This window comes from Canis lupus, chromosome X (genome assembly GCF_011100685.1).
Source record: "Canis lupus familiaris isolate Mischka breed German Shepherd chromosome X, alternate assembly UU_Cfam_GSD_1.0, whole genome shotgun sequence".
NCBI lineage: Eukaryota > Metazoa > Chordata > Mammalia > Carnivora > Canidae > Canis > Canis lupus.
Window position 1 is genome coordinate 105,082,947 of NC_049260.1, and position 16,218 is coordinate 105,099,164.

General features: G+C 42.6%; 2 protein-coding genes across 4 annotated transcripts in view; one reads left to right on the plus strand and one right to left on the minus strand.

The window, feature by feature from the left end:
* GPC4 (glypican 4) overlaps nt 1–16,218 on the minus strand; it is a 117,335-nt gene that overhangs the window by 63,051 nt on the left and 38,066 nt on the right. The window contains exon 1 of one of the 3 annotated variants that reach the window (XM_038588348.1): nt 15,936–16,067. The exons of the other annotated variants lie outside the window; for them this stretch is intronic. The gene's annotated coding sequence lies outside the window, so the exon portion shown is untranslated. Of the gene's footprint in view, nt 1–15,935; nt 16,068–16,218 lie in introns of those variants that run through there. 3 annotated transcript variants of the gene reach the window in all.
* Nucleotides 7,330–8,322, plus strand: LOC102155575 (F-box only protein 16-like). The gene is made up of 2 exons (XM_038588349.1): nt 7,330–7,749; nt 7,855–8,322. Exons 1-2 carry the CDS (start codon nt 7,408–7,410, stop codon nt 8,254–8,256), a joined length of 744 nt encoding a protein of 247 aa, XP_038444277.1. The 5' UTR covers nt 7,330–7,407; the 3' UTR covers nt 8,257–8,322.

Consider the following 16,218-nt stretch of genomic DNA (forward strand, 5'->3'; position numbering starts at 1 on the left):
CTCTCTTGCAGTGTTGGGGGGAATGTAAATTGGTACAGCTACTGTGGAGAGAGTATGAGGGTTCCTTAGAATTAAAAATAGAAATACCATATAACCCAGTAATTCCAATACTTGCCCAAATAAACTGAAAACACTAATTGGAAAAGATATATGCACCCCAATGTTTACCGCGGTATTATTTACCATAGCCAAGATATGGGAGCAACCTAAGTGCCCATCCATAGATGAATGGATAAAGAAAATGTGGGATACACACACACACACACACACACACACAGAGGAATATTACTCAGGCATAAAAAAGAATGAAATCTTGCTAATTTACAACAATATGGATGGACCTAGAGAGCACTGTGCTAAGTGAAATAAGTCAGACAGAAAAAGGCAAATACCAAACTATTTCCCTTAAATGTGGAATCTAAAGAACAAAGCAAAGAAGTACAGAAGACAAACTGATGGTTGTGGGGGGTGGGGCAGGGTGCAGTTGGATGGGCAAAATAGGGGAAAGGGGCTAAGAGGCACAAACTTCCAGTTATAAAATAAATGAGTCATGGGGATGAAATGTATGAGGAACATAGTCAATTAATATTGTAATACTTTTGTCTGGTGATAGATGATGATGACACCTGTTGCGATGAGCACTGCTTAATATATACAATTGTCACATCACTATGTTGTACACCTGAGGTTTAGCGCCTGCCTTCGGCCCAGGGCATGGTCCTGGAGTCCTGGAATCGAATCCCACATCAGGCTTCCTGCATGGAGCCTGCTTCTCCCTCTGCCTGCGTCTCTGAGCCTCTCTCTCTCTCTCTCTCGCTCTCTCTCATGAATAAATAAATAAAATCTTTTTTAAAAATCCAGGGGAAATCACTTGCAATTGACTGAAATAAAATCCTAAGGAGTAAGTGTTTTAATGGCCACTGAAACCGAAAGTCAGCAAGACTAACTTAAACCCATTCACATTACCATAAAGGTCCATACCTTAAGTCCTCTAGCATGAACTGCAAAGACACGGGGCTCCAAGGGGGAGCGTGCTTAGGTGGTCCCGAAACTTCTAGGTAATGAACCTGTACATTATGAGCTAAGATACTTTCAAACCCTGAAGATCTGTGGCTTCATCCTTGCTTCTGTTTATTCTCCTCTCTATTCGGACTGCTTCAGGGGCACTTACAACTGCTACAAGGTCATCCAGTGATCTTCAGGAGATATTCACTGGTAAGAATCTTACCCACTGCTGCCCAAATAACTCAGTTTTCCTATAATCAGCAAGGGCTAGACTGGGACCCCACCATGGCCTGGCTTATACCTTCCCCACAGAGGACCTGCCACTCAAGGCTCCAGTTTACAACATGGCCCTGGAGAAGGAGCTGACCCACTCTGGTTCCCCCAGAACTAAACCTAATCCTGCAGGCTTTCGTATTTCCCACTACACTTGGAATGCACATACTTGTCCAGGGCCTCTCCACATCCTGAAGCGCATTATGTTCACTTGGGGCAAGGGTTGGAGCTGTAGGCACTCAGAAAGCCCTCCGTGACCTCCCCTATTTTAGCGAGTGAGACACCACACAAGGCTGATTGAGTGAATACATCTCTTGGAAGCAAGTAATTCACTTCTTTAACCCCAGAAGAGGATTTCTGTATCTTTGTTAAGCTTCAGAAAGTAGAAAAGGGTCCGAAGGCACAGAGGGATTAAGGGACTTATCCAAGGGCATCTAATACAGCGCAGGAATCAGTTTCCTAGCTCCAAGGCCACTAAACCACATGCCATCATAATAAGCACATAAATCTGATTGCAAAACACCTACTCTCCACTGTTTGGACATTTCTGTACAGCTCGGGTCTTATGGTGTTCCTGAGGCTGGTGATATTTGATCACTGGGCACAAAACCTAATTCGTACCTTAGCCTACAGCACTGTAACCAGTTTAAAAAAAAAAAAACAAAATGGAAAAAAAAAAAACAAAATGCACAAATCCAAAAGAGAGTGCTTCTTTACTACTCTTTATAAACCTCTTCCCGGGGAGTAAGAAGGTTTATAAAGAATAAAAGATTCGCTACCAGTCGTTTCAAAACCAAAAACATTGGCAGGCCCTGAAACACACTTGCATACTGTGCATTCAACTTTCACACACAAGTTACATGAAGGGAGGCAGATATTTGTGAGTCCACAGGAGTCCTACTAGGGTGTGAGCCCCAACTCTTTCTGCATCTGCTTGCGTACCAGGATAATATGAAGGGATGCTCATAATGATGGCCCTGATGTGCGATCAGAATCATACTCAATTCTATTCTGTAAGATTCTTTTTTAGACATCAGTATATATGGCTTTCTTGCCTCTTTGAGAAGCACTGTCCCAACATAGGCAGAACCTGCTCAGCCAGGAGATCTGCCTGATGGTACTTCATTCAACAACGTAAGGCTAACTTACCTCTAGCCAAGAATTTAAAGTTCTCTCAACTTTTTTGAAGCAAAACTAGTTCAAATAATTTTTAACTCTCAAGTTCTTTTCTCGAATATCCCATTTCTTTTATTTTATTTATTTATTCATGAAGGACACAGAGACCGAGAGAGAGGCAGAGACACGGGCAGAGGGAGAAGCAGGCTCCATGCAGGGAGCCCGACGTGGGACTTGACCCCAGGTCTCCAGGATCACACCCTAGGCTGAAAAGGCTACACCAAACCACTGAGCCACCGGGCCACCCGAATATCCCATTTATTGTCCTCAGGGTGACCATAAATGATACTCCACAGCAAGACACATTTGAGAGGGAAAGGAGGCCCTATTAACCATCAGGCTGGGATAATAGGTGTGAGCCTGAACCACGCCCGGCAAACCAGAGCAGTGAGCCCCTCCCTCTCTTACCTATACTGTTTCAAGTATCTTCTGCTGAGATTCTTTTTCTTTTTTTAAAGATTTTATTTATTTATCAATGACAGACACAGAGAGAGAGAGAGAGAGGGGCAGGCAGAGACACAGGCAGAGGGAGAAGCAGGCTCCATGCAGGGAGTCCAACGTGGGACTCAATCCCAGGTCTCCAGGATCACACCCTGGGTTGAAGGTGGCACTAAACTGCTGAGCCAACTGGGCTGCCCTGCTGAGATTCTTTCAAATAAAAAGGGTAAAAAAAAAAAAATGTAACTGCTAAACTCCTTGCCATCTCTTCCAACTGTGAATCATCTTGAAACAGAGCTAGAGATTAACTGGATGTGCTTGGTTTTTTTTTCCTGACAGCATACAAAGTCTTAATTTCACTTCAATTATCAGGATGACCAACGTAAGCATATTTTCCAGTACTCCCGACATACAAAGTGACTAGAGACTGCATTCCTTCCATCCTCCACACCAAAGTCTAAGGGAATGTTTTTGATTCATGAAAGGGCTGTTAATAAAATCAGCTTTCAGGGGTGCCTGGGTGGCACAGTTGGTTAAGGGTCTGCCTTGGTCTCAGGTCATGATCTCTGGGTCCTGGGATGGAGCCCTGAATCAGGCTCCCTGCTCAGTGGGGAGTCTGCTTCTCCCTCTCCCTCTCTCTTTGCTCCTTCCCCCTGCTCATGCTCTTTCTCTCTCACACACATAAATAAATAAAACCTTTTAAAAAAATCAGCCATCTTTCAACACATTTTATAATCCTTATCATCTAAGTTTTGTTGCTTCATTTACAGCTTCACTTGTAAGATTATTAAGAGCATGGTTATTTTATCACTGAAGAAAACACTGAGAACATTACTTCAATATAATATATTAGGTAACATGTTTTTATACTCGGATGTGGCTTCTTGATTTTGTTCATATATCCAAGAGTAGACCCTACTTTACACATAGGTGTATATATGGAGGATGTCATAAATTATAGTGTCTTATACGCAAAACCAGAGAACTAATTTTATTCCACTTGCAATTCAACAATCATAGAAAACCACATCCTTAATCCCCCCAAGAGGTAGGATGTACAATTAATTTAATCCTTAATAGTGCTATAGGTTTGCTTTCAATCCTGTTACTGTATTCCTTCACGCAATTAAGTGCTCTTGAAAAACTATTATATCACTTAAGTTTGCCTCCTCAGAGAAAGATTATGACCCTCTTATACCCCATGAGGCTTTTGACCATAGTTCCTATTTTTCTTATATTTCTGTTAAGTTACAGTTCTCACAGAACCATCATCATTTACATGAGATAATACAAGTCTGTCTTAAATGATACGAAACTTGTAACCATTAGATAGTGTGAGCTAAGCAAGAAAACCTAATATTATGATGCAGTTGATTTAAAAATGACATGAAAATCTAGTCAAGACTGTCAAAATATTTTTCAAATGCTTCGCTTGCACAGTGACTTATAATGCAGTCACACTCAATTCCCTGGTTTTGCATATCTTAAGGTACTGTAATTTATGACATCTTCCATGTGTAAGGTAGGACTCTGTCCTTGGATATATGAACAAAATCAAGAAGCCACCTCAAAGTAGGGGTGCCAGGGTGGCTTGGTCGTTTAAGCATCTAACTCTTGGGTTTGGCTCAGGTCATGATCTTGGGGTTGTGGGATAGAGCCCCGAGACAGGCTCCAGCCCCGAGTCTGGTTCCATGTTCAGCGCAGTCTGCTTGGAACACTCTCTTTCTCTAATAATTAAATAAAATCTTAAAAAAAGAAGCCATGTCAAAGTATTTTTTAAAAAGTGTTGATCACCCAGTATCATATTTCTTTACATTGAAGTAATTTAATTTTTTCTTAGATGATAAAAGTACTACACTCAATCCACAGAGCTAGTTTCTTCAAAATGAATTTAAATTGAATTAAACACCCTAGTATTTACAAAGCTTTCTTCCCAGGATAAATCATTCTTTCCGCTTACGATATGAATATTTAAATGAGGATTCTTGAACAGTAAGTAATTAGTTAGATGTATAGTACTGGCCATTTAATTATCCTAAGAGATTGGGGAAAGACAAAGTTTGAGAACTGGGATTCAAATAAATCATTTTCATCAGAAAACTATTTAGTGACCTATAAAACATGCAACCAAGGAACCTGGAGTCGAACACTCACAGCCCAGCTGTGACTAATATTACTATTAACAACCCACCATTCAAGAGGCAGATCAAAATAATTAACACTCAACTTGATAAAAAAAAAAGGCCAAATTATTCCCATATGATTGCTTGTAAAATAAGCAAGTTATGTCAACTAGTTGATTACTTAGTTAAAAATGAAAGTTGACAAGGTAGATTGAGTGGAGGTGGGAGGTCAGGTCTCTCAAGCCAGTACGTATGAAAATAAAATTTCAAAGTCAAGTGTCTTCTTACCAAATGCTTTAAAACAAAAACAGAAGAGCTCCTCAAAACCCACCCACATCGCTCCCAAAATAAGCTTTTGCCCTGAGAATAGAGGATATGCAATCTGAGGATTTTGTTCACCTCAGCAGCCACAGCAGCAAAATCTGTCCCCCCATTTTTTGGTCAAGTCAACAATCTGTTTTGTCTTTTACTGTTAACCCAAAACAAAAGATGGTTGGAAGGGAGGGAGGAGGGGACTATTTTATAACAGTTGGTTAAGAGCTCCAGCATTGTTTTTATTTGCTGGAAAAAGCAATTTTCTAGGGAACCACTTGAAATAATGCAGCAAACAACATGGAGCACTAGGAAATTCATTACTTTAGCTCATCTGCATCAATTGAGAGCTCCTGTAAAGTTCTTCAGTTTTGTTGTCAATTGGAGCTTATTTTTTCATACCTTCTTTGTTCCAGAGGGACAGTTCCATCATCTCTACTTTTCATCCGAGATCACATTTCCAGGCTTACCCAAGAGATGCTTTAAATGCTCAAGTTGTAATAACCCTTTTTTTCTCCTTGGATATTCTTTGGCCTCCAAAAGCCACTTGCAGATTTAACTAATTTCCCTTCCAAGGATTGAATGACCACTACACTCAATAACTATTTGAGGAACTAGTTCTACATTCAGAAAAATTCCACAGCATTGCTAACCAAAAGAGATGTTCTTTTAAGACGGTAGCTCTTGGAATGGAGTGGGGGGAACTCAAAGCAAAAAGGGAAGTTTCAATTACTTTGTGAAGTGAAGCAGAAAAATTAAGTGAGATCCAAGCAAACTTTATTAGCTATGACAAGCAATCCTTAATGCTTTTGTCTCATGAGTGCTCTGAAACCTTTGCTAAAATATTTGAAAAATTCGTCAAGCTAAGGCATCCCAATGTAGCTGCTGTGTGTCTGGATGTGCGTGTATGTGTGCACTTCCACACATCTGAAATTAGTCTTTAAAAAAGCAAGTTCCCATTCGATGTTTCAGGAGCACGTTAGGAAATGAAGTCAAATCCTAAGCCTTCTTCCTGTTCAAATATAAATGTAATTTGAAACTATGGCAAACTTAAAAACTGTTAATTAGAAGCCTACTTTAATTCTTGACTTTTAGGCCTAGGCTAGCCTCACTATCTCTACTTCTCAGGGTTTGTCATGACCAGTGGAACAAACAAGACAAGGCATAACTACAAACCACTAAGAAGCAATTCAGACTCAGTTACGTTCTTAGGGCAAATATTCAGTTCTTTGAATCACGGTATTCATGATTTTAAGTTACTTCAGTTTCAAGACTGAAACTGTTTACACACACACAAGTGTGCACGCACTTCTACAAATTCTACAAATTCTTCTGCTTTACTCAAATCACTGTTGTCTTCTGGGAAAAGTCAACAGCCTCCTCTGCCCCGATGCTGAAATAAGCTCAGATTTTGTAATCTCAAACTTATCAAATAAAAGCCTGCAGCTATTACTTGTAAAATAAATAAAGCCATCTCTATACACAAGGCTTGTCCTTAATGGCTATATCAATTCTATCAAATGAGTGTATCAATTCTTGGACAGAAAAAAAAGTATGTTTTAGTTGATTTCTCTTTTTCCAAATTGATTAATACAAGGAACTTTAGGCCACTAGACCAGTTACCATGCTTCTCACAGGGAGAGGTGAGTTAATTAACTCACCCAACAGAAACTGAGGCCTTGAGACAAGCAATTTACTTTCCGGGACATTCCAAAAGTCATTGTAATATTGAGTCAAGGGAGCTGCAGGTGATTTCAGAGAAATGCTTGCTGCTCCCACCCTAAATGAGTGGGTTCGTGCCTTCATCCCTGAGCCCAAGTGCCAAGCTACTCCATCCAGACCAGGGCTCTACAGGTTGAAAGATGTTACACAAAACCCAAATTTTGCTTTTAAATTTCAGAAAGTCTTTTTGTTTTGTCATATATACCCAAGGGTATATGTTAAGGGTAATCATAACATGCCAGTATTCATTTTCTAGAAAGAAATCTCCTGACCGGGCAACACCAGCGCTTGAGGCTTGAAGAGGGAGGTGAGCTGAAAGAGGTATGATTTTTCTTATGGAAGGATATTCAGTTATTTTATGATGGCATTTGCACCTCCAAAATGCATAGATGGTCCCAAAATGCAGACAAAGATGAGTACCTGGACACCCCTAAACCATCAGCTTTTGAATGATCGGGTATTTGAAGAAAGAAGAGCTCTGCTTGGAAAATGGTTTGACAAATGGACAGACTCTCAACGGAGAAGAATCTTGACAGGCCTGTTAGAACGTTGCTCCCTGTCACAGCAGAAGTTCTGCTGTCAAAAGCTTCAGGAAAAAATTCCAGCAGAAGCTCTGGATTTTACTACCAAGCTTCCAAGGGTGTTATCTTTATACATCTTTTCTTTCCTGGACCCCCGAAGCCTATGTCGTTGTGCACAGGTGAGCTGGCATTGGAAGAACTTAACAGAGTTGGATCAGCTCTGGATGCTCAAATGTCTACGATTTAACTGGTACATCAATTTTTCTCCAACTCCCTTTGAGCAGGGTATATGGAAGAAGCACTACATTCAAATGGTAAAAGAACTTCATGTTACCAAGCCTAAGACGCCTCCAAAAGATGGGTTTTCCATTGCCAATGTTCAACCAGTTACAAGCAGGTCTCCAGGGGAAAAGCAGTCTCCTGCATCAGCTTTCCGGTCCTCTTCCTCTTTGAGGAAGAAGACTCACGCAGCGGAGAAAGAACTCCCACCCTGGCGATCCTCTGATAAGCACCCAACTGATATCATTCGCTTCAATTATCTGGACAACTGTGACCCCATTGAGCAAATCTGGCAAGGGAGGAGGAAAAGACATGAAATGAACCCAGATTTCAGTCGACAGTCACGTGATAAGAAAAATAAATTGCAGGACAGATCTAGGCTAAGAAAAGCGCAGTCACTGGCTTGAGAAGATTAAATGAAATAATGTCACCTGAGTGGCTCAGTCAGTTCAGCATCCGACTCTTGATCTCAGGTCATGATCTCAGGGTGTTGAGTTCAAGCTCTGAGTCGGGCTCCATGCTGGGTGTAAAGCCTACTTAAAAAAAATCTAAAAATTTCCCCGAATAGCCAGGGGAATATTAAAAAACAAAACCCAGAGCCAGGGACATCACAATGCCAGATTTCAGGTTATACTACAAAGCTGTGATCATCAAGACAGTGTGGTACTGGCACAAAAACAGACCCATAGATCAATGGAACAGAATAGAGAATCCAGAAATGGGTCCTCAACTCTATGGTCAACTAATATTCGACAAAGCAGGAAAGACCATCCACTGGAAAAAAGTCTCTTAAATAAATGGTTCTGGGAAAATTGGACAGCCACATGCAGAAGAATGAAACTAGACCACTCTCTTACACCATACACAAAGATACACTCAAAATGGATGAAAGATCTAAATGTGAGACAAGAATCCATCAAAATCCTAGAGGAGAACACAGGCAACACCCTTTTTTGAACTTGGCCACAGCAACTTCTTGCAAGATACATCTGTGAAGGCAAGGGAAACAAAAGCAAAAATGAATTATTGGGACTTAAGATAAAAAGCTTCTGCACAGGGATCCCTGGGTGGCGCAGCGGTTTAGCGCCTGCCTTTGGCCCAGGGCGCGATCCTGGAGACCCGGGATCGAATCCCACGTCAGGCTCCCGGTGCATGGAGACTGCTTCTCCCTCTGCCTGTGTCTCTGCCTCTCTCTCTCTCTGTGACTGTCATAAATAAATAAAAATTAAAAAAAAAAGCTTCTGCACAGCAAAGGAAACAGTAAACAAAACTAAAAGACAACCTACAGAATGGGAGAAGATATTTGCAAATGACATATCAGATAAAGGGCTAGTAGTATCCAAGATCTATAGAGAACTTATTAGGGACACCTGGGTAGCTCAGTGGTTGAGCGTCTGCCTTCAGCCCAGGACATGATCCTGGAGTCCGGGATCAAGTCCCACATCGAGCTCCCTGCATGGAGTCTGCTTCTCCCTCTGCCTGTGTCTCTGCCTCTCTCTGTGTGTCTCTCATGAGTGAATAAACAAAATCTTAAAAAAAAAAAAGAACTTATTAAACTCAACAGCAAAGAAATAAACAATCCAATTATGAAATGGGCAAAAGACATGAACAGAAATTTCACAGAGGAAGACATAGACATGGCCAACAACCACATGAGAAAATGCTCCGCATCACTTGCCATCAGGAAAATACAAATCAAAACCACAAATACCACCTCACACCAGTGAGAATGGTGAAAGTTAACAAGACAGGAAACAACAAATGTTGGAGAGGATGTGGAGAAAGGGGAACCCCTCTTGCACAATTGGTGGGAATGTGAACTGGTACAGCCACTCTGGAAAACTGTGTGGAGGTTCCTCAAAGAGTTAAAAATAGAACTGCCCTATGACCCAGCAATTGTACTGCTGGGGATTTACCCCAAAGATACAGATGCAATGAAATGGCAGGACACCTGCACCCCAATGTTTATAGCAGCAATGTCCACAATAGCCAAACTGTGGAAGGAGCCTCGGTGTCCATCAAAAGATGAATGGATAAAGAAGATGTGGTCTATGTATACAATGGAATATTACTCAGCCATTAGAAATGACAAATACCCACCATTTGCTTCAATGTGGATGGGACTGGAGGGTATTATGCTGGGTGAAGTAAGTTAATCGGAGAAGGACAAACATTATATGGTCTCGTTCATTTGGGGAATATAAAAAATTAGTGAAAGGGAATAAAGGGGAAAGGAAAGAAAATGAGTGGAAATATCAGTAAGGATGACAGAACATGAGAGACTCCTAACTCTGGGAAACAAACAAGGAGTGTAAATGTCAGTGAGGGTGACAAAACATGAGAGACCTAACTCTGGGAAATGAACAAGGGGTAGTGGAAGGGGAAGTGGGTGGGTGGTTGGGGTGACTGGGTGATGGGCACTGAGGGGGCACTTGGTGGGATGAGCACTGAGTGTTATGCTGTATGTTAGCAAATTGAACACCAATAACAAAAATAATTTTAAAAAATTAAAAATTTAACACATTAAAAAAAGAAATAATAATAAAAAAAAAAAAAAAGAAATCTCCTGACCACTCTAAAGTTTAACACTTAGAGCCCACTCTCCAACCATCTACACTTATGACCAAGTGCCCCCCTGCCCAATACAATCAGCTTCAGTGTTGCTTCTGGCAATCCCAAGTCTGAGATGCTCACAGAGAAAACACCAGAAAATGCATTTTCTGGTTCAATAATAACATTTAGTGACTAGCTCACTCAGAATTCTTCCAGTTTTTAACATTTTTTGGAAATGATTAAAATTCAAGACACAGGACATAAAGGGGAACGTATCCCCCCACCGCCTCTCTCTCCCCCTCACACACACATACACACCCCAAAGGTAAATTTTAAGTTTTCCTAAAAAGCATAATACAGTAAGATTTCTGCTCTATTGCCAAATGTCAGAGAAAAATAACTATGGTCTCCATTTATCGATAAAGAAACCACTACCCCTTCATCTTTCCTGAGGAAGACTGCATTTCTTAAAAATCTGGTTGCTAACAGTTGTCTTTACAAAGTAAGATACCTTGCATCTCCTAAAATATTTCTCTGACCTTCTCTTTTACAATCTACTTAAAAGCTTCTCCTGAAGAAACAAGATCCCAACTCTAGGACAATGCATTATTATTACTTAAAGGTCAGACACCCAGATACGTGTCCCTTATTTTCCTGACATGCAGTTTTGTCTTCTGGACTGTTAAAAATTCTTTACTAAGAAGGAACAGTGAAAGCGATTTTTTCAGAAAAGCTTCTTTCCTAGTTGTATTGTAGCTAAAAAGGGGCCTGAGGGTGGGAGCAGTGAAAATCTAAAGCCTAACATGAGGTAGTTTACACTGATGGGGCTGGAACATTTTTGTTCGGAGCTCCCATGTCTACAGCACACAGTTGGAATGGTGCTCTTGGAAGCAAGCAGTGCCAACTTCTAAAAGAGGATTCTCTCAATTCCCTCCCTTTTCTTATCAAATCCTTTCCCACTAGGCCACAGTCTACTCTTAGAAAGGTCCACCTGCCTCCAGAGCTGAAAGGAGAATAAAATGATAATTCCCTCCTCCCCACCCTATGACTCAAGAGGTTAAGCTCAACTAATACGCATAATTGCCAGACTGGAAGTTTTGCAAAGCCCTTTGATAAGGTCTCTGGTACAAATTAGGAACATTTTAGGCGTTTGCTTAAGAGCAAGCACATGTCTTTTAGGAACTGCCGCACTGCCTGTCACTTTTTGAAAGTTGCCGGGGTATTTTAGATAGCAAGCTTTGAAAGTTCAAAGCAATTTTCAATATTCTGTTCCTGAGTGTGTGGCTTTTAATATCCTATTGTTGGACAACATTAAAACCAAATGACCCAACAAGCTTCACTTGTGAATTTTTGCTGATGCCAGAGGGCAGTGTGTGCTATGTCATGGAAGGCCCTGAACTCCTGGCATGGCACTATTAACATTTTACTGACACTTTCTCAATTCTATACCAGGCCCATGGTGATGGCAATTCAAGGAATCTGAGATAGAAACTGTTCATGCCCACTTATTTTTCTGACTGCAACAGGCATGTACTCAATCGCAAGTAAAAGCATTCCTTACCAGAAGCTCCTCCTCAGATAAAGCACTATGAAGAATCAAAGCAGCTACCCGAAGCACAGATTTCTACAGCATTAGTAGGAAAGAATAAACATAACTGGTCCGGGATCCCTGGGTAGCGCAGCGGTTTAGCGCCTGCCTTTGGCCCAGGGCGCGATTCTGGAGACCCGAGATTGAATCCCACGTCGGGCTCCCGGTGCATGGAGCCTGCTTCTCCCTCTGCCTGTGTCTCTGCCTCTCTCTCTCTGTGACTATCATAAAAAAAAAAAAAACCATAACTGGTCCTCCAAACCTACTTTTTTTCCCCTGAATGCTTACTTCACAGAGTATCATGGTGTTGGCTCCTGGATAGGAAAACTCACAAGAAACATAATAAGAGATGAGTACATTTATAGTAAGAGATGAGTCCATTTCTGATCAGTACCCAAAATGGGATACAACCTGAATGTATGGTGATACCCATTTTACATGCTACTTTTTAAAATTATTCTATTTAAAAGAAAAGCACCCCAAAAAGCACAAAAAAAGAGGAAAGCACAAAAGTAAAAATGAGCTCAATTAGCTAACAATGACAGGTATGTGTCAAAATGCTAGGGTAATTCTGGGGCATCTGGCTCTTGGTTTCAGCTCAGGTCGTGATCAGGGTCATGGGATGGAGTCCTGCATTGGGCTCTGCACTCAGTGCACAGTCTACTTAAGACTCTCTGCCCCTCTCTTCCTGTAAGCCCTCTCTAACATAAATAAATAAAATCTTTAGGGATGCCTGCGTGGCTCAGTGGTTGAGTGTCTACCTTTGGCTCAGGGCATGATCCCGGGGTCCTGGGATCAAGTCCTGCACTGGGCTCCCCTCAGGGAGCCTGCTTCTCCCTCTGCCGGTGTTTCTGCCTTTCTCTCTCATGAATAAATAAATAAAATCTTTAAAAAAAAAGGCTAGGACAATTTAATCTCCATTAATATCAGCAAGTAAATTCACTCACTCGGTGAATGCTGTGTGCCTATTATGTGGCAGACAGACATTAGCCCTGGAACTCGGGTTACAAAGTCCCTGCCCTGAGGAAGCTTCCAGTCAGGGGGTTTCCCATCACCAGGGTTTAGGGGCAAAGAGTAAGCAGTCATCTGACAAAAATGAGGTTGCCGGAAGTCAGACAGAGAGGAAATTCACACAGAGGTCCTCCAAGGGCCCATTCTGGAAGTCTCTGGCATAGGAATGGCAGTACAGAATACACTCATCTCCCAGTTTATTTGTCTCTAAAGCAGTCAGTGGCAGGTCTGGCCAACGAGGAAGGATGGGCAAAACTCAGGAAGGCTACCATCAAGCTGAGTGAGTGGGCAGCCAAATGACACCTTCCTTTATGGGGACAGGACTGCAGACTGGGCCCCAAGACATCAATCTGTGCACAGAAAGCAGCTGCCGAGGCCTGGGAGAGGAGGCAAGATACAAGGTTTCTTCTTGGGGTGACAAAAATGTCCTCAGCAGACTGTGGTGATAGCCACACAACTCCGGAAACATATGAAAACCGCTGAATTGTACACTTGGAGTGAGTTTTGTAGTATATGGCTTCTACTCCAATAAAGCTGGGAAAGAAAAAGCCAGCTATCTATCATACTGTCACGGCTGCAAGTGTCTGACATCACGGGAAGGGGTTAAGAGAAACCAAACCTCCCCCTATAGCCTCTAAGGAGAAAAGCCCTACTCTATATCCAAAAGGGTCATTTGATTGTGCCCAGACTACCATGCTGTTCTAAAACTCAGGAAGACTATGGAATAGACTTTCTGCAGAAGGGTGGGGGAGAAAGAAAAAAGAAAAAAGAAAAAGGCACAGGAAGGGAGAAGCCCAGTGGGAGAAATAGCCTAAAGGTGCAAGGTAGTTGGGGAAAGACAAAAAAAAAAAGAAAATGTGCAAAGTCACAAAGAGTCTGGCCAGGGTGAACGGAGCTTCTTTGATCATGGAAATCTTTAAAAGCTTAAGAGTACCCAAAATTGGGAGGTGAAGGGGGTGAAGGGTAAAGGAAAGCAAACCTACAGTTGGTTACACATGTTGGGAGGAAACAAGGCCCAGCAAGTCAATCTGCCTCTAGGACCTTGAGAACAAATCAGTGACCCTTCTTGGGCTTCCACTTCCAGTCTTCAAACGCACTGTGATTCCTAATTATGCTCAAATCCTTTCTCATTAATCAAGCAGAGCCCTTAAAGAACCAGGAGCTCTTCATGGCAGGGCTATCAGATTCCACTCTAAGTTCCCCACACAAAAATTTACTAAGAAAGTCACTCAACAGGTATATGGATGGCATATAAATGGACTAGCATTTCACAGGAGATATCAAAACCCTCTGAGTAGCCCATAGGGTTTTAAGACCTTGGCAAAACCTTTGACAAACCTTGTTGGTTTAGGCTGTAAAAAGTCCCCAGGAACCTGCAGGTTTGTTATGAAACTGTTGCAGCCTATTACGAGACTGTGTATTTTTTGCTGCCTGGTTGGCCAATATCATCTAAAACAAGTAATATAAACACTTCCACTTCCACATACTGCATAATAAAGTATCTTCAAAGCTTCTGACCATTTCAGACCTCAATTTGTAAATATCATCTATCATGCATGACAAAGTATCTCACAGGATTAATACTATCATTGAAACCCTGCCAACATTTGTGTATTGTGGGATTACAGAAACTGAACTACCCACCCCTGGTATGTGTATATGTAGTAGTCCACAGCTTTCTGCTTGTTAATGTGTCCTCAAGGAAATAATTTTAATGGAAGCACTTCATAGTAAAGTTCTCCCCAAGTACCAAAAGAAACATGGTAACAAGCTGGATAAAGGCATTTTTTGTAGATTTATACCAAAAGGCAGCTTAAGGAAAAAGCCAAAAAAAAAATCTGTTCATCTATTATAGTGTCCAGATTCTCAAAAACAATTTGTTCATAGTCATTGAAAAAATAGGATTTTTTAAAGGTAAAAGCCACTGACACTAAAAAAAGAAAGCTTAATAGGAAACCACTTTACAGCTGAGGCAATTTCCATTTCTTAAGAATATTAACTGCAGAAACTACAAGTAGTTACACATTCTTGAAAATGGCCCACTTGTACTTGGGAATACCACAGCCCTTGGCCCCTTGGCGATCCAATTCTCAAGCTCTGTTCAGGAGAGCAAAGCCTTCCTGCTTTCTTTTTCTTTACAACCCATGAAAAGCAGACTCCCCCCCCCCCCCCCCCCCAAGAATGAGAAATGCTAACCCAGGAAAGTCAGTAGTGGCTCTAACTGGTGCGACTATTAAAAACGAGTGCCTAGATTTGAAGTTTCCTTCATATTGTCCACTGCAACGGTCCTTAAACCATTTTATTGGTCTAGATACTGGTCTAATCCCCTCCATAGCTGCAGGGGATTACGCCCGTAGGGTTTGCAACAGTAAAAAAACTCTTTTAGGAAGGGAGAGAAGAATGTTAACTTGCAACAAGACAGAGAGAAATGGCCCCTCTTCAAATTTCCCAGCACAGCTTTGAGAGCTGTCCTATAGCCAAGTCTCCCCGGGGTTCTCCTAATCCTCGGCAGCCACTGAAGAGAGCCAGGATGAAACTTTTTTCTGAACAAAGAGAACTGAAAAGGGCCAAGTCTCAAAGTCACAGGCTCCCAGCTCGCCACTGGCTCAAAGCCAAGGAGCAGCCCGCGTGCTCAGGCCAGCGGCCCTGCAGCTGATGGACAGACAGCAGGCCGGGGAGGGCTGGGCGGACAGGGGAGGCCACAAATCAGTCTGAGCCCGGGGCCCTCTCCCGCTGCCCAGAGAAACCTCCCCAGGGTGACAGAGCTGCCCACCCGCGCCCCCCCCCAACCCCTGACCCCCGGGTCCCTGCCAATGGCATTTAACACTCGCCAGGCCTTCTGGCAGCCAAAGCCCCGTATCTGACATGACTGCCCAAGCATGTGTCTGGGCACGGTGTGCGCGTGTGCGGCTCCAGCTGCCATGACATTCCTACCTCCATGACGGAATCCGGCACGGACGCCCTCATGGCCTCGCAGGAGCGCACACCCACGCTGCCCGCGCTTACCGGTTCGCTCGCTGCCTCGCGGGAGGGAAGCTCAGGCTCTGCCCAGCTGAGGCGCACACGCGCTCTGCGCACCACCCCAGGCCACGTACTCTAAGGAGGTGCACAGTCGGCAGAAATGCACTCTGGGAAAGCCAACCGGGACCCGGACGGTGTCGGCACCGGACACGCTCGGCTGACAGCCTGTCCGCCTGCACTTGCGCAGCCTGTTGTC

Excerpts from the sequence above, each read along its gene's own strand:
- LOC102155575 (XM_038588349.1), top strand. The coding sequence starts at position 7,408 with ATGATGGCATTTGCACCTCCAAAATGCATAGATGGTCCCAAAATGCAG. Across the intron at positions 7,750-7,854 it reads GCCTATGTCGTTGTGCACAG|GGTATATGGAAGAAGCACTA; the intron begins GTGAGCTGGCAT and ends CCCTTTGAGCAG.